The sequence below is a fragment of the Opisthorchis viverrini genome (genome assembly GCF_000715545.1).
Source record: "Opisthorchis viverrini unplaced genomic scaffold opera_v5_4, whole genome shotgun sequence".
NCBI lineage: Eukaryota > Metazoa > Platyhelminthes > Trematoda > Opisthorchiida > Opisthorchiidae > Opisthorchis > Opisthorchis viverrini.
In genome coordinates, this window is record NW_008751660.1 from 4,490,882 (window position 1) to 4,509,601 (window position 18,720).

The following is an 18,720-nucleotide window of genomic DNA, read 5'->3' on the forward strand; positions in this document are numbered from 1 at the left end:
GTTGTTCTTATGTGTCGAACATTTTTCCAAGCAGGTTGATTCAAACCACAAGGAGAGTTATGGATCATGTGCTTCAGAACCACGTTTCCATCAGCCACTTTTGGTTGCACCAATTTAGCACACATCTCTCATCCAACAACAGTAAATGAGCCAAGCCCCCTCTGTGACGTTCTAGACTCAGTCGCACCTGATACATCTAAATAACAGCATTAGTTCAAATGGTATCCAACGAAAAACGGTTCAGCAACATTTTTTGTGTCACCTCCCACATCGATATGAATGGTAATATTGAATCACCGGATCTGATTGCCGTAACCAGGGTTGAGAATATTTATACTCCAGAAACAGGATATTCGTGAGCAAATGTTAAATTTTGCTGGATCAGCTGTCTATTTTCCAAGTGACTTTCGGAGGTCTAGCTGTCTATTTTCCAAGTGACTTATCGGAGGTCTCGACCAATAGGCTCTCCAACGTGTTACAGCATGCATAAGCGTCCTTTGGCAGCACGAATCCATCAACGGCCACACTAAACGTCACTTTAAAACAAGCATTCCGGAACAGCATTATGAACAGACCTTCTAAGCATAGTAAGGAGGGCTTAAATTCACCATTTGTACTGACCCATTCAAATGCAGATTGATAACACTGAGTGGTTTGCCGACCGAAAGGTTTGATCGTCAGACTCAGTAGAGTTAGGTACGGGTAGCAGCCACTCAAGTGAGAACACACACCCAAAAGGTGATTCACACAACGCAAGAGCATCTGGAAGTAAGGCTGTATAATCTGGTAAGCACAAAAAACTTAGCCTTGTACGATTACCCACCACCAAAGCTATGTGGACGGGGAAAGCAGCATTGAAGTGACCTCAGATGATGCTAGAGTAGGTGGGAAGTTAGGAACGCTAAACACTTGCATCGCACACACGAGACGCGATCCGAAAGGCTGCCACATGTGCATGTGTGTTCCTAGTGCCACTATGAATAACAGACCCGGAAAGTCGGGGTGGATATCAAATAAAATGTGCAAACAAAAAGAGGAAATTCCTCATATTTGTGGAGTCTTTGAAGTGCCACTGCACTGTACTGGCAACTCAATTTAGCTCAAGATTTATAGACAGTAAACGCAACGTTTTCTCTGGTTCGAAGTCATCCCTAGAAATTTAGTAATACGCAGATGTTCCTGAGCCGAAGATGGGCTGGAAATAGCACCAAGTGATGGTGTTTCCGATGAAGAGATGAGGGTTTTTTCGAGAAATTTCTAATAGTAAAGCTCTTGGGATAGTGTCATTTTGGGTTTTAAAAAGATCTATGAAATCTCACAAAAGCTCATACAAGAAAGAAGTTAAATATCACTAATGGGGGTTCGCACTGAAGGATTGAGATAGACCTAAGGGCTGTGGTCTCGGAATATGGAAGAGTGGGTTCAAGCAAAAAAAAACCGGATACGAAGGATGACGTCTCATTTTGGTCACGTTGCAAAAAGAATATGTTCACCGGATGGCTCAAAATGAAGACCACTGGATTGAGTGGATAACCCTCAAAGGGGGGTGAAATACTGGTAGGGAGCATTAATTCGGTTTGTCCCAACCCTTTCATTCATAATGTGATGACACATAATAAAGCACAAGTAAGATGGTTCTGAGGGTAGCCAATGTTTTTGCCTAGTTCGTGGGTAAAAAAGCTCGACAAAAAACTAACCTGTGTTCGGTGGCCGGGATACTGACCCCAGCCATTGGACAGTGGTAAAAACTCCGAGCGAGCATGACTCCTGCTAAAGTATCGGTTCCCCGAAAGTTGACCAAATGTGCTGCTCCACCAAGAGCTGCGGACTGTAAATGAGGGCGTGAAAAGTCAAGAACCTATGTGCGTGTACGTGTGGAAATACACAGCAAGCGAAATTAACCGAAGGCTACAGAGCGACAGACTAAGAATAACAAAGGAAACGTGCATGACCAGGTGTTAAAGACTGCGTGTTGTGAGGCGATGTGAAAACTGGCATACATAAGCGCTGTGTAATTCGACGGTTCAGCAATCAAAACCATATGTTACATTCTCGATTGACGCAGTCAAAGTCCAGCTAAGCAGCCACCCACAGAAGATAGAAAAAGTGCGGTGTGGCTGGACATGGTTGCCTAAACCGGACGTTGTGACTGGTGTGTCGGTAACGGTACTCGGGGACATTTTCGGGGAATCTTACGGTAGATTAAAAAACAGATATGTGTGATTTCTCGGTTTTCTAGCAAGAATAACTTGATATGTTCGTGATAACAGGATAGGTGCACAAACGCGCACCGAGCATTTACAGTCCATGAGATGAGATCCTGCTCAAGACTACGATAATATCGGTTGCATATGCACGCAGTACCTTCGACTTTGGCTGCAAACTATGTATTCCGAACAAAAACTAAATTATGTCTTCAGTCACTACTGAAAGGCCGATATCTCCGGTGAAAGGTGCAAGTAATCTCAGAAACAGCGAAGTTGCAGAAATTATACGGGCCATAGTGATTGAAACGACGGCCATATCCGATTCACTCGGCTTGGCGAATATGAAAATAATACAGTATTGGGTAAAATCTGAACACAATCATCCTGGCAAACGAGAATCAGCTAGGCAAAAGTTTCCATGCGTTTAGAAACAGTAGTGTAACAGACAGATAAAGCAACTAAATCAATGAAGGTTGTCCGGCTTTAAACGGGTGTGAATTACCGGTATACAGAAGAATGAATTTGCCGCCCTTCTCTATGAGACTACCGATTCGAAGTCTACTCAATGATCAAAAACTACTTTATCGTGTCTGTAATGGACAGATTAGTCAGGCTATGGAAACCACTATCAGAAGTTTTGCCAACAGTTCAGATTTCTGGGTCTTTTCAACCATTGTTGGCCTGTCGTAACTAGACGAGAAAGGAACTTCAACGACCAATCACTCTTATAGGTTACGTGCAACTAATGACGAGTAGTTCCAGAATGCGTAAAAATCAAGTCGGCTGTCCCACTATATCGTTGTGATTATTTATTTGAAACACCGAAACGCATGCGCGAATTGCTTGAGGAGAAGCACAGTCTCTCCACTCTTTTCTGAAGCTTTTTTACCTCACAATGGTAGAACGTATTGGTGGTGGTTTGCTGTTTATAGTGATTATAACTATTACGATTATATAGCATCGGACCGCACAAACAACGATAATACGGGCAGTTGAAGAGGCCGACACAGAGAATACCTGCATCTGATTGATGCAGCACTGACGCTCGTTGTAATGCCATCTTTTCTAGGCCGACCAGTAGCTACGAAGAGACCTCTGCGAGTTCGCTTGTCGGAGCCGCAGTTGGCACCCAAATCAGTATCGCTGTCGAAATCCCACTCAATCATAGCTAGTGAAGGATCTTCTGATAGGATGTATCTAGATTCACTGAATCTCACATCCCACTGTGTTGCTTGGAAAAAGCCAACATGGTAACCATCATTTTGCGTCACGCATGAGTCGAGGTTCAACCTCAAAACTGAGATATACAGATGTCTTAGTAGTATATCCCGAAATAGCTCGCCTTTCGAGCACGATCAACATGAATGGGGTAAGGCAAATGAAAGATTAACAAAGTTCCCAAGATAACTAGACTGCCCGCATGGGGTTCAGTAAAAACTCTAAAAGGGCAGTTTAGAGTAGATCCAACGGCAAAGTGTTGAAAACATTAAAAGCCCGTCGAAAGTGCATCCAGAAACTTTCCAAACGGGTTCTTGCGCTGTACCTCTTAAGCGCAAAGTTGTCGTGTGAAAAACATCACAGCAACTCACTTCTATGGACGAAACCCCACGGAATCCAAAATCATGCAACTTGAAGAACAAGCTATCCAGATTGTCGGAGGTCTCAAGTAAGTACTTGGCCAACAGTTGTTTCATCGTTCTTGAATTTGTAGCCACAGCGATTGGGTACCATACCTGCACAAGTATGGTCTAAAGGGAGGCATAAGATGTGGCCAAGCAAGCAAAGCACTAACCTCAACATAATTTGTCAACCAGTAGCACTTGGGGTCTGTATTTTCAACCGTGAATAAAACGTTACGTGTGGGGATTACTGATCCCTCCGGTACCGCTTTGATCCGCAGAGGCAGGTAACCTTTGTGATGCTATAGAGAAGCAAATAATTGAAAGAAAAAGCGTCACATACATCGGCAATATGCCTCCATCCAGCTTCGTTGAAAATCTCCCTACCGAAGTGGTCTGCAAACAGTTTTTTCGCCTCGTCGATCTTCTGATGTGAAACAACTGAGCCAACGAGGGCTCGTTTCAAGACATACTGCAATCCGAAAAAGACGGTATGTGGAAACTTTCCTCCACGACTTTCAAAGTATGAATAGATCGTTTCTGTTCCTGGTGGATACTGGGCATAATGACTGACCTTGTGAGGCGCATATAGAACGATAACATCACCCACCTTGTAAGAATCGCACAGCAGGATTATATTGTCTAGAAATCCGGGGAGCATGATTTAGGTCTTTTTAAGACAGGAAGGACGTAGGGCAGTTGAGAGTATAGGTCTAGAATAAGAAAACGACATAAGGACACAATATGAGTGAGCCTTAAAAAGCCCAAGCAAAGTGAGGTTAATTAAGACATCCGACTGCTGAACTGAACAACAACTGGAATATGGAAACTAACTGGCACAAGCCAAATTAGTGGCTACTCCAAAATGTACACTTACGTTAAATTGTTGTTTTAATGAAGATAGGTTCCAGTACAGTGAGGCAAAAAACTAGATCTCCAGCCTGCTGATGGTCTTAGCTTGGCTACAGATCAGGTAGCTACTGAAATCTAAGCATGCTGGTCATAGAATGGAAATTAATGGCCACTGGACCATTATTTGAAGTGGAAGACAGGTGAAACAAAACCCAGGATACATGGAGACAGTCAACATCGTTGCCTTGCGGTTAGGCTTCTGAGCCAAAGGCTTTGGTTGAGGATCCAGTCGTCCTCCTGTTTAGGTGTGGGCGCCCTGGAACTGTCCCAGCCCTTGTAAAACCATGACATTTACAGATATACGGCAGTAAAGCATCAGTGTCAAGAGTGATGTTGATGTCTATGGTGATGATGGTGACCAAGCATTAGGCTCGGATTCCATCCCACCTACTCTCCCGGCGACACTCTACCTTGCAGGTGTGAACCGTATACCAAGCTCTGAGACAGAACTATTTAGACTTCTAAATATTTTTGCATTACCACAGCACCAGATCAAAGAACAGCTATATCGTCTGCGTGCTCGATATCTGTGAGTAAATACCCTGGGGGCATTTCGAATCCACAGGAACTAGAGGGAGTGGATCATGGAAGTGATCCACGGAGTGATCATATGGAAGGCGAAGTTGAAGAGGAAGGGTGGAAGGGGACAGCTTTGCTTGGTACCACTTGATGTAGTGAGCTCGGGCGAGTGTTTCCCGTAGACCTTCATGCACCCGGCGCCCAACGTCTCAAAGAGGGCCGAAAATTTATGAGCACATGTTTGCTCTATAGACATTGCCATAGTGCCTGACGGTCCACAGGAAAAAGGAACTTTTAAGTAGAGGAAGATCATCATTGTTGGTAGCTGGAAGAATTGTCGCTGTTCCAGAAACTGCTGGAGGAATTTGGGTTTTCGAAGCCTCGTGGACAACGCTTTCGTTGTGATCAAGCGGGGTAAAGTTGATGAATTACGCTGGTCCATACATTGAGCTCAGCGTCCAGCTAGAACCAACTTGGGGTATACAGCCTTGTTATATATTTGCTCTGTTTTTCAAACGTTTCATCATTTGTTGCTAAATCACTTTCTTCCGTTTTCAGCTCTCAGTGTCAAAGTTTTGGATGAATAAAGCCTAGCTTTCGGGTCCTCAGTCTTTTCCATTGTCATTCTGATTGTCGCTGCACTCCGACCCTTGTCGTACTCAACAATTTATTCATCCAAAAAAGTTTCCTCCGAACAATGGATCGTTTCTTACGTCCTGAGCGATTCGATACCGACCCCAATACTCAAGACTCGGCTGATACCTGGGAGCATTGGTTTTGTACTTTCACAAACTTCCTAGAGTCAATCGCTTCTCATTCACCAGATAAACTGAAAACCTTGTTCAATTACGTCTCCCCTAGTGTTTACCGTCTCATCAAAGACTGCAAAGACTATGAATCAGCCATCGAAACCTTGCGAGAAATTTACGTACAGCCGAAAAATGAAGTTTTTGCACGGCATCTTTTGAACACTTGTAAACAGGACGGAGCTCAGAACCTTGATCAGTTTGTGCAGAAGCTTCGCAGTTTATTGCCAGACTGCCGCTTTACAGCCGTCAGTGCAGAACAGCATACCGATGAAGCGTTGCGAGATGCGTTTATTAGCGGACTTTATTCCAATACTATACGCCAGAGACTGCTGGAACATAAGTCGCTGGATTTTAAAACCGCGTACGACCATGCAAAGTCCCTCGAACTAGCGCAAAAACAGTCGTTGTCGTTTTTGCCGAACACTCAACTTCCCTGTGCCACCGTATCGAACGACCCGCCAAAGTCCCCACGTTCTCAAACGTCATCGCACGAGCAGGCGACTGCTGCCAGTGTGGGGTCTTCATGTTTCTTCTGTGGCTATGCTCGTCACCCGAGATATAAATGCCCCGCTAAAGATGCGACCTGCAAAAACTGTGGGAAGAAAGGGCATTTTCAAAAGGTATGCAGATCTACTGGTCCGCGGAACACCTCATCTGTTTCAAGTGCGCTATCTTGCGTCACTGCAGCGGCTCCTGAGTGTCTAAAAGAAGCAGTCACCGATGTGAAAGCCAATGGTGTCCCGCTTCGAGCTCTTGTTGATACTGGTAGCTCAGAAAGTTTCATTTCCGAAAAGGTAGTCCGTCGTAACAAGTGGTCTGTACTACCATCGTCATCTGAGATAACTTTGGCATCTATCCAGCACAAAAGCTTTACTCTTGGACATTGCTTTTTAACGTTGCAACACAAACAAAACAAGTATCCCTCTTTCAAGTTTTCAGTATTACGTGACCTCTGTGCAGATATTTTGCTAGGACATGACTTTCTTAAGCTTCATAAGTCCCTGGAAATCTCATTCAACGGTGACAAACCTTCTTTTTCCCTTTGTGGCCTAATTGCTGCCAAAATTGAACCTCCCACTTTGTTCGAGCATATTGACCCAAGGTGCAAGCCAATCGCCATAAAGTCCAGGCGACATTCTGCAGACGACGAGGCCTTCATTGCTTCTGAAGTAAAGCGTTTACTTGACCAACACATCATTGAACCCTCGAAGTCCCCATGGAGAGCGCAAGTGCTCGTCACGACAAATGAACGACAGAAGAAGCGAATGGTGGTTGACTATAGTCAAACTATAAACCGATTTACGCAACTAGACGCTTATCCGCTCCCCAGACTTGAAGATTTAAGTACTAAAATAGCTCAATATCGTATTTTCAGCACGCTTGATCTTGAAAGTGCGTATTATCAAATACCCATTAAAGAAAGCGACAGAATCTACACGGCTTTTGAGGCTTGCAACAACCTCTATCAGTTCCGTCGAATACCTTTCGGAGTAACGAATGGGGTAGCCTGTTTTCAAAGGGTAATGGATGACATAATACGCGCCGAACAACTTACCGGGACATATGCGTATGTGGATAATGTTACCATTTGTGGAAAGAATCAAGAAGAACATGATCGAAACCTCCAGCTTTTCCTCACCGTAGCACAAAAGTACGGCCTTCAGTTAAATCACGATAAAAGCACGATTTCCACCACTAAGCTCAGACTCCTCGGCTATGAAATTACTGAAGGTGTCATCAAACCAGACCCTGAACGCTTCAAGGTATTGCAAGAACTGCCCGTTCCGAACGACATCAAGTCTCAACAACGAGTGGTAGGATTGTTCGCGTACTATTCTCGTTGGATAAGCCGTTTCTCGGATAAGATCTACCCAATCACTCACAATACAACCTTTCCTGTCCCTGAATCTGTTATAAAAGCATTTGAAAGTTTGAAAAAGGAGTTGATGGATGCAGCCTTGGTCACTATCGACCCGAGAATACCTTTGGTGCTCGAAACTGATGCATCTGATGTCGCGATTTCTGCTACACTCAATCAAGATGGCAGACCGGTCGCATTCTTCTCACGTACACTGTCTGCCAGCGAAAAACACCATTCCGCTATTGAGAAAGAAGCTTGCGCAATTGTCGAAGCAGTGCGCAAATGGAGGCATTACCTACTCGGGACCCATTTCAAAATTATAACTGATCAGCGATCCGTTGCATTCATGTACTCAACACAACAAAAAGGGAAAATAAAAAATGACAAAATCCAACGGTGGCGGATGGAGTTGTCGCCTTTTTCTTTTGACGTTACCTACAGACCAGGCATAGAAAACAAAGCTGCTGACACGCTTTCTCGAAGTGTCTGTGCGAACACTTCATCTAACCTGGATCTAAAACGCTTACACACAACCCTGTGTCATCCTGGAGCAACACGCATGATGCATTTCGTTCGTGCCAAGAATCTACCATTCTCCCTAGAGGATATCCGACTCGTCATTAAGCAGTGTCAAGTGTGTGCGGAACTAAAACCACGTTTCTTCAAGTCATCTGGCGGTACCCTCATTAAAGCCACACAAACGTTTGAACGCTTAAGCATTGACTTTAAGGGACCACTGCCTTCGACGACTCGAAACAAATATCTACTGACGATCGTAGACGAATATTCCCGTTTTCCGTTCGCCTATGCATGTCCAGATATCAGTTCGTCTACGGTGATATCATGCCTTGTGCCACTGTTCGCCACATTTGGCCTGCCAAGTTTCGTGCATTCGGATCGTGGCTCATCATTCATTTCGGATGAGATCAAACGATTTCTTCATGAAAAAGGTGTAGCCACCAGTCGGACCACTCCATATAATCCAAGGGGGAACGGCCAGGTGGAAAGATTGAATGGAACTTTGTGGAAGGCTATTACGCTTTCATTACGATCAAAGGGTCTTCAAATCAGTCACTGGGAAGCCGTTTTACAAGACGCTCTCCACTCGATTCGTTCTTTGTTGTGCACGGCCACCAATGCTACTCCACACGAGCGGATGTTTCATCACAATCGAAAATCCGCAGTCGGTACGTCCTTGCCACAGTGGTTGCTTTCGCCAGGACCAGTTTTGATGCGGCGAAACACACGATCTTCAAAGTACGACCCCCTAGTCGAAGAGGTTGAGCTCCTGGAATGTAACCCTGAGTACGCATATGTCAGACACCCCAACGGCATGGAATAAACGGTCTCCCTACGCCACCTGGCGCATTCAGCAGATTTCGGATGTGCTCCAGCATCCGAACAGCAGCAACCGGAGTCCAACGCTGATTCATTTATTAAGCCGGAACTATCTGACTCTGCTTAGTGAAGTGAAGTGTCGAATTCTTCTGAACACCCATTGGTTATACAACAACAGCGGACACGGCCGTATATCCTGCGCAACAGAGAGGCATTATTCAATTACTCCGACCCTCGTCGTACTCAACAAGCCTTCCTGGATTGTACGATGTATAAATGTGGCCGAAAACTAAAGACCACAAACCAACGGACACTTGTGTCTTAAACTACTCATCAAATCCAAAGGCAGCATACACCGGCACAATTTCAGGAATGTTTAGCTGAGTAAGAGAATAAAAAGGTAGACCGAATATCAGCACAAATTGGGATAAAAAAGCTACAAGAAAGCGGACACGCAGTGGGTTTAGTTAGGCGGCAACTAAGGCGAGTATTGGCTCCAATACGGACAATAGCACTCCAGAAGGAAAAAGCTTTACGCCCGGAATTCGTGTAATTGAAAGGTCCTCTCCGGACTGATGGGACTCAGGGTTGTGTATACAAAACCGCGAGGTCTACAGAGAAAAAACAACCAGAGTTGCACACCAGCATGGGCAAGTATAAGTAGCGCACAAACAAACCACACCTTTTCCGGTGATAAGTAGAGACTCAGAAACGGCAATCAATGTTGGACACAGGATGTATTAAAAAAAAGTTGACATACTGGGACGGGAACTAAGATAACTGGTAGCTGAGTCGGGGGAAATCACCGAGAACTCCAGTGTGAACCTAATGAAAGGCAAGCATGTGGATATCAGTTTTAGATTGGCCAATTCAACATATGGTGGTGCGCGGTTATCAGTGAAACGATCTGGGTCTACGTCACGATTAATCGTAATGGTCCTCTGCCGTGTACATTGGTGCATAATCATACGTGCTACCAGTCAAGTAAGCTGTCAAGACTGCATAAGGCCTCAATCGAGCGTGAGATGAAAACTGGATCCAGAATAGTGATTAGCTGATTCGCTAGACTAATAATACGAACGTGCTTAGATGCAAAATGGAGAATGCTTAATGAAATGCAAGGGGAATAAAGCAAACAACCTGAGATACGAAGCCTGAGCAGATTTAAGTCCACTTTAAGCTCACCAACCCAAAAACTAAACATTATGGCGCTTCGCAACCTACATGGATCAATCAAATAAAATAACAATGGTTCAGTTGTGGCACCATTTCGGTACCTGGCGCCATGCCACCCGAAGGAAGCACGAGGGCTGATTTACTGCCGGGTCACCCAAGCCTAGACAGAAGCAGACAAGATGCAGAGGTCGGGTTCGAACCAATTACAAACCTTCCGGTTTGTAATTTCCGCCTTAGCCACTGAGCCATCTCGAGCTCAAGTTGTGAACGACACCCAGCGGGAATATTCCCCAACCCAATTCTCGTAAGCACTGGTCGTCTACACCTACAGACACGGAGCAGCTGAACAACCCAATTACAATCGAAGAAGAGCTACTTGATGCGTTTGTGAATCTGGAAGGTCTTATGAGTTACGAATGTAACGTGATAGATGAGGTAAATGCACGAATCCCCAAGTCGCAGGCCGTCAAACGGCTTACTTTAGGTTACGAAGGTTGGGTACTGTCGGAGCTTCTCGGCCTCCAGGATGATGTCCGGATGAACCCTTGTGAACATGGCTACAGAGGCTGTAAGATAAGGCTGCTAATCGATGTCAGTGGCGTTCTTGTCAATATTTTCTGTTCAGACTGTCTGAACGAATGTCTGAAGGTGTAGACACATTCGAATGATTGTGGTAGGTTAACACTAGGTCCCGCCTAACGCATCTGTATTAGTTTCTTAGAGTAAATTGTGGCCGTGTAACAGCAAAACACCAGCATTTAAACAACGATACTGGGGTAAGATGGCCCAAATAGTTAGAGCGCGAATCTACCGACCGGAAGGTCCGTGGTTCGAACTCGGCCTCTGCCTCTCGACTTTCACTCTCTAGGCTTGGGAAACGTCGTGCAAAATTCGGGTGGCATGACTGTTAGGCACCGAAAGGGTGCTACAGCTGAACGATTTTTTCAAAAAACGATGCTATGATGCCGAGGATAATGATCGGTGCTGCTGTTGCTGTACTAGAGGGACCAATTAACTCTGTTGCGGCCATCCGACCTTTCAAAAGCAATAGTATAAACAGTCGCGTGCTAAACACAAGGGACTGCAGCTTCCAAAACACCCACACTTACAGCTGACTGGGATACGTACCACAACAAGAAAAGCTACCACTTGAGGAAATGGTAGATACCCACTGTAACATGTCGCGCAAACAATGAGGAGGGATACAAGTCAACGCGCTTCGGTACTAGGCCTGGTTTTCACAAAGTTTTCAATGCTACTGGCGGCCACAATATTGGGGAGCGTTTGGGACAGAGTAACCATAGTGCGGTGATCACCAAGAAAGTCTGAGGGAAGTGCAACGTGCTAAGCGGCACGTATCCGGCATTCTGGAAGACGAGTCCCAAGAAGATAAGGGCGTTGCATTCTTGGGTAAATCGGCTCGAAACCGTGGATGTGTGACTTAAAACCGGCGATAACATGGCGACTTTGATAGGAAGACAAGTCGCATAGAAGAACAGAGATACCACGCAGAATTCAACGGATATCAATAGAAATTCCTCGATACCAAAGACAGAGCAAAGGACAGGAAAACAATTCTAACCAATATGCCCACGGCAAACACTAATTCGAGATGAATGTAAACAGATATATATGGCTCAATAGCGATGGTCGTGCCGACTTGTTCCCTTGGATTCAACCAAGATTCTGTGAATGCCACTGAGACGTGAAACATTCTATTATTGTTCTATTTTTAACATTCTGTTCTTGGAAAGCAGTAGGTCGGGTGCGGCGGGGCAATTGGACAGAACTTCAGAAGTTTTGGCTTTTCTCTGAGTGGTTCTGAACCGGGTCAGAGATAAAATTCTTTGCCACTACTTTGTCATTATTCAGTCTCACAAACGGTCCTGACCTATAGGTTCTGGAATATTGTGAGCTCAAGCATCTTCCAAGACTTCCAAGCTGGTCTAACTCATTATTACTTGGTATGACGGTGATACCATCCAGTGTGCCGCGCGGTTTCTGCTTCCGGTGAACGAGGCGTCAATTCAGGTTGCGAGACCGCGTGTGCGCACTTAAACTGCAGGTCATTCTCCGTGCGGCAATCCGGCATCATCACGACTTTTATGGACTTTATCTGAGGTGGTCACCTGTAGGGTTGTGGCCCAGCACCTCCAAAGAGCCTCCTCTCCTGATCTCCACAACTGCCCAATTACTTTAGCTATGTAGAACAGTACCAGTACGAAACCGATTCGATCTGCAATAACTAATCCCGTTGACCAATTTTGACCTTTTTGTTCTACACTGTCAAAATAGAGCGCAACAAAAAGTCATTGTGGTGTGCAAATAAATACAATTTTATGGTTTACTTTGTCATCACGCCATGAAGATTAAGAGCGTTGATCTGCTATACGAAGTGCAAGAGTGAAGGATCAACATCATGCACAGGAACTACCCTCTCTACCACTTGCAGATCAATGAGGTTCAGTGAAATTTGGTGGTGCGCTCATCTATCACCTATCGCCTATCAATAATTCACAAGGGCGGCCGCCCGCTCGGAGTTGCCGCATAACTCCCCAGTAAACACAGTGCCACCGGTGGCTAACGGTGGCCAAAGGCGGCTAGCTTTGCCACTAATTTTGTTGGTGAATACAAGCCAAATATAGCATTTGTTGCATAAAAGCCTTCTGAAAACAAATGTAACAGGATACTCTGGATACTGGAGCCCTATTTACGAAGCAATTTTTGAAACCGATTTTTTGAATGCACCACCGATTAAATATATCATCAAATTTTTGGGTTGCCACCTTTGGCCGCTTTTAGCCACCGGTGGCAAGCGTAACATGCCACCCCTATTTGCCACCGGTGGTGCCGCGGTGACGTGTTTACTGGGTCCTGAAAATGCACACAATTTAGTGCTTCGCAGCAGTTTGCGTGTCGAACTTCAACGAATGATGGGGTCGAAAATCACAATTCATTAGGCACTGCAAAATACGCTTACGAACGAGGAGGCAGTCCGAAGCAGACACACTATATGTCTGCATTGATGTTAGGACAAGCTACATGCCGTCATCCATTACAAAGAATGTATGGAACGGCCCTTTGCCGGGAATAAAATTAATCTCCACGGTCTAGAACCTTACGTAAGAGAGAAGACTCACTTCTCGATCTACCAGGCATATCTTTTATGTGGAATGAAAACATGAGGCCTCAATATTAGCCACCATAGCGCCCCATTGCGGATGGCGGCCATGAGCACTAAAACATCTTTGCGCGAGACCTAAAAATTCCAATGACTCTCGTCTGAAGAACGGTCTTCCTGTGCTGGTGCACTCATGCTGGTGAGTCCTTCGGGTAGATGGGACAACAAAAAATTCTCCGTTTAAGAAGCGCGAACAGTCCAATAGAGAGGAATTCCCAGGGTCATACCTAGAACATCTAGTGTGGGAACCAGCGCTGCCGCTTTTACTCGATTCCAGTCCTTTCAAAGGGAATGGCTGAAGAACTACGTCGGTCCATCAGTTTGTTCGACAAGAACTTGTTCAACAGTGAGAATCGAGACAGTTACCAGTTCGGGCTTCATCAGTTCTGTACTGCCTTCATCTGGTATGATGATGGAATCACTCATAGTGTAGGAAGAGGAAAAACTGGTCGTCGTAGGTAGTGGTCCATTGTTGCCGACCCGGCAGAGGCTTGAAACAGTCACGGGATGTCTTCAAAATTTGCTATTATCCTGTTATATGATCAACGGAAATCTACTGAACCCCTACCGAACCCACAGTACTTCTTTTGACTGAATATATCCAATATTGAGGGTTGGGCTCTGCTACCTTTGTCATTTTGGCAGCACGTAAGTAAAATTGGTCCTCCGCTAGCCGCAAACAGCTCCGGACGGATCTGAAATCTCGAACCTGATTGGACACCGTATTGACGGGTGTTAGCCGCGTGATTTAAAATTCGGAATTTGAAAGAAGCATCGTGCACCTACGGCAACAGACCAGACATATGCAGGTATTATTGATTCCATTATTTCTGCTCTCATAGCAGAAATAATCAATGTAGATCAAACTCACACTACTTAGGGGACTTAGTTGGCCATAGATTTGCTACTACACCAAACATACCATGGTAAACTCATTTCGGGATTCGGTTTGAAAACCCTTGGGCTGAATTGTATATTTCATTTACTTACGCCGTCATGAGTGTTGCCATTATGGGGTGCCCGTAAGAATAATGTTGCTGAAGGATAGCCCCAAAACCAGTCTAAGTTTCCGGCTTCCAAATATCGATATTTTCATGGCCAACCGATTCTTCCGCAAGAGAACAGGAGAGGATACTGGAATAATAAAAAATACACCTCGCTTGTTCATTCAGTAGGACCCCAATTTGAACGGGCGCTCTCTGCGGACTTCATGGTAGGTGATCAATCAAACTTCTGGTTAGGTCCGTTGCCAAGCCTCCAAATGTAGTTTGTTTCACCCGGGATCTTAGCTGACCTTGACCGCATGTGTATGCGTATTTTAGCTTGGTAGCTTAACAAGAGCTATTTTGCAAAATGATGGATCGCAACCACGAAAAATATACCAGAATCGCCCAAAAACAACAAGGACTGTCTCTGATGAGTATGAGCTACCCAAGGCTGGTTTATGTTTCATACGTTTGCAGACTGAGAGAACGTGAGAATCACTTGTTTGCTGTCGCCATGGCATGCATGCTGCGAAGAAGGCTACATAGAGTTAGTCAGCGTCACAAGATGTAAAATTTCGGTGGCACCCAGAATGTCGCTTCTATCCATACTCAGAGAGAACCTAGCTGTATTTTGGCCGAAAGTGGGATTTTGAAACAGAGTATTCTACACATTTACGGCTACAAACAAAGAAACGCGTTTCCGTAGGAAAGTGCTTGTCCTCAAACTGAGCCACCTCGCTTTGCGGTCGCATGTACTGACAGGTTGCTAGCATCAAGTGGAACAGGAAATATACTGCTTTGAACTTGGAAGTCTTCCCATGATATTCTACCCGGAAATCTGTCTGGCGGCACTAAAATTTCACGGAAATGGTGTGCAGTGTAATGTATCCATCCAGTGTGCTGTGTTGGGAGACACTGAGCTATGGCTCACGGGTTGTTACAAAGTCCCTGTCCGGGGCAATTTTCGCTTCTGGGCTTCTCTAATGCACTGTGCACAAGTAGTATTAATGAGAACACCGCAAACACTGGCATCTGTGTGCTTTGATTCTGGAAGAGGGGTCACAAATAAACCGTTGCGTGAATTCCACGCAGTAGACCCACTGTGAAGAGGTCGAAATTTAGTTGGACATCGTTCCCAGCTCCAGCTTCCTGCATGTCCATCGCAGCATGTGGCGGAACTCATCCCCCTGAAAGTTGGGTTTTCTCCGCCGCATTGCTGGAATACATACACACCAAAACAACAACAAATCAAGATGCGTATTTTTCAAACTGCACATGAGTACGTCAAATACTAATGTAACACCAAACCAGCTGTTGCTGGTGGACTAATGCCTCCGAAGACGTGGGAATGTGATCTGTATTAGGCCACCTTTCGCGTTGCGCCAGATGCCACGGAATAAGATCCAGAATGTGAACATCAAAAGAAAGAACGGAGCAGCTAGTAGAAAACCTTATCCTCATGAAGAAAACTCAGCAATTTGACCAGTGATTCCTCTAAAATTCAGTGTGAGGCTGTCATTTCAGCTCTCTAGTCCTTAGAGTTCGGAAGGTGATTTATTCAACATATGATCTCAGTGTCCTCGTTTTTGTGTGCCCACATAATCAAGTTAGTGCACTTGCGTATAATCAAAATCCAAGTGCTCGGCCCCCGGGAAATGTTACCCTAATCGTTTTTTAATAAACTTGGCAGTGTAATGGAATTCGGAAGTGGTTTCTAAGTAGTTGAAAGTGGCCTACAAGACAAATACATGCGTTTCAATTGACTGTAAGTGCTACCTAAACGTCGGGCCTGCCATAACCTAGCTTAGTTTCAGTCGAACACATTTTGACGGCCAGCTCTTACGTGGCCTCCTTATCAGTTATGATGTGGCATTGCGCGCCCATCATGCACTATAGGGAGATAAATAATTTGTTTAGAAAGGCTAACTGCTAATAGCTACCAATAGATACTACTAAATACATGCCACTGACATTTGCAGAGCTTGGCGCTAACTGATGGCCAGTCGTCTCCCTCAGTGAGCGAAACGTACATATTCATCGACTTACCAGTAAATGTCGGCATCTGAAGCGGTAATCCCAGATGACATGGACGGCCAGCATCTCTAAATATTTGGTCGCAATATTCTGTTGTACTTCCGATAACTGTGTCTCGAATTTCAGCAGGGCACTCTTTTCTTTCGACTCGCCGCAATTAAGGTGTTAGTTAACAAGCAGCCTGTCCTAAAAAAACCAACAAACTCATCAACAACTAGGGCGACGCCATCACAGGGCCATAATAATTGGGGAGGCAAAATATGGCCGGACACTCAACATGGCTTGCACTGAATGCCACAAAAAGTCCCCACAATTTTACGAGATATCAGATTGTCTTCCTTGTCCGGTAGATCGTTGTCCGGTTACGTTATCCTGCAGAACGCTTGCCCCAACGATAGCAAACCGCCACATTCGTACTTTTTCTATTTTTCGTTTCCTGTTCCCGTTTGCTTGGGCCATTTGTCGGTTTTGTTTGCGCTCTTGTCCACCTGATTTTCTGGTGCCTGGTGTTTTATTTTTGTACGTTTTGGTCAGACGAAACTGACCATCTAAAAAAATCGTGCATTGCGCTTACGTATAACTCACAAGCTATGGAATCTCCAAGTAGGACAACCCAGCAGTAAACCGACTCAGCCTTCTTGCACGGTGATCAGCCTCTTTCTGATGAACCTAAAAGCTCTAGCCACACCAAGCAAACGCATGGAATTTTTTCCATTGAGGTGTCAACTCACTGAAGGTACAAAAATTTAAATACATTGGCAGCCCCTCAGTCATTACACGACAAAGCCAATTTCTGGACATGGTTCTTCCGCCCTTCCACGCGCCACGGTAGCTGACCACTCTCCATGACTGCCCGCATAAGCGGGTAAAACACACAATGGGCCATAGACCAACGCTAAATCACCAAAAAATTTGAAATATGATCAGAAAAACTTCAAAATGCTATCCAGGGGACGAGTGCAGGTGCCCAGGCGAGCCTACGAAAACGTGAGTGAGGTACTCCCGGGTCCGAAAATATTAAATCCTTAAGCCTCATTAACTCGGGTAGCTCAGTGAACTGCAAAATGAATCTGCGAAATCAAGGGACCTAAAGCGAGCGAAAATTCCCGCAATGTCTGATGAGCCATAGAAACAAACTGACTATAATGAGGAGTGAATCGGGAATCACCATACTGTACCCAACTATATTCAGTCATTTGATCCCGCACTTAGATGCAGCTTCCGAGGTACAAACCATGACCATCTCCGGGCAAGCAACGAAATTTGTCAAACAAAAGGAAAACGGTTGACATAAGAGCCCTCAACTCATTGTTTCACAACAGAATTTGACGATTTTAATCTGAAGAGAAGGATGAAATAGAAAATTGGAACACCGAACAAATTAAACCTCAATAACGTGGCGAAATTCTGTTAAAGTGCTACGTCACATATCTGCGTCTATAAAAGTTCAGGCGTTACAAACGATTAAAAGTAACAGTGTCATAACATGGGCGGGTGTCTATTGTTTGCACCGGAACTTAAGCTGCCAGATCGCGTAATAAAGACAGGAAGAAACCGGAACACGACTGCATTATGAAAGAATCGAGCGGTGATGTCGTTTCGCCAGCAGCGCGCAAAACCATGGCGTAGGAGTCTTTCGTCTGTTCAGTTGGTGGTGTATCGGGAACTATGACGAAAGAAAACCGGGCAGTCAACAATTTCTTAAAAAATGTTCATCAGAATCCAAGACAGCAACCATCTGCATCGTGACAGCGTCAAGAATATTTATAATTGGCAAGAGTAGCAGGATTTGTGATGTTCAATTTATCGAAACCTCGGCAGATTATGAACCTTATGGATCAGCATATGTGCTCAGGAACACTACATTTGAAAGCAAAACAACACTGTTAACCATCAAAGTTTTGAGGAACACTGCAAAGTCCGAATACGTGTTGGCTGAAGAAACGCACGAAGCCGTTGATTTGCTACTTTGGGCTACTTTGTGTCTGGATTACCGAAGAGCCAACAATCACGGTGGAGGACATTCGTTAACTTTTGCACAAGATCAACCCATTCTGTGCGTTGGGGCCCGACGAGGT

The 18,720-nt window shown here is 44.9% G+C and overlaps 3 protein-coding genes across 3 annotated transcripts in view; 2 read left to right on the forward strand and 1 right to left on the reverse strand.

The window, feature by feature from the left end:
- Window positions 1-4,487, reverse strand: part of T265_00471 (hypothetical protein) — a gene marked incomplete at both ends in the record, with an annotated part of 19,723 nt that extends 15,236 nt beyond the window's left edge. The window contains 4 exons of the mRNA XM_009164244.1: window positions 1,766-1,828; window positions 3,797-3,955; window positions 4,000-4,128; window positions 4,170-4,487. Coding sequence (XP_009162508.1) covers window positions 1,766-1,828; window positions 3,797-3,955; window positions 4,000-4,128; window positions 4,170-4,487 — 669 coding nt within the window. The remainder of the gene's footprint in view (window positions 1-1,765; window positions 1,829-3,796; window positions 3,956-3,999; window positions 4,129-4,169) is intronic.
- T265_00472 (hypothetical protein) overlaps window positions 1-5,408 on the forward strand; it is a gene marked incomplete at both ends in the record, with an annotated part of 13,372 nt that extends 7,964 nt beyond the window's left edge. The window contains one exon of the mRNA XM_009164245.1: window positions 5,224-5,408. Within this exon, the coding sequence (XP_009162509.1) occupies window positions 5,224-5,408 (185 nt within the window). The remainder of the gene's footprint in view (window positions 1-5,223) is intronic.
- Window positions 5,409-13,913: 8,505 nt separating this feature from the next.
- Window positions 13,914-18,720, forward strand: part of T265_00473 (hypothetical protein) — a gene marked incomplete at both ends in the record, with an annotated part of 6,218 nt that continues 1,411 nt past the window's right edge. The window contains one exon of the mRNA XM_009164246.1: window positions 13,914-14,076. Within this exon, the coding sequence (XP_009162510.1) occupies window positions 13,914-14,076 (163 nt within the window). The remainder of the gene's footprint in view (window positions 14,077-18,720) is intronic.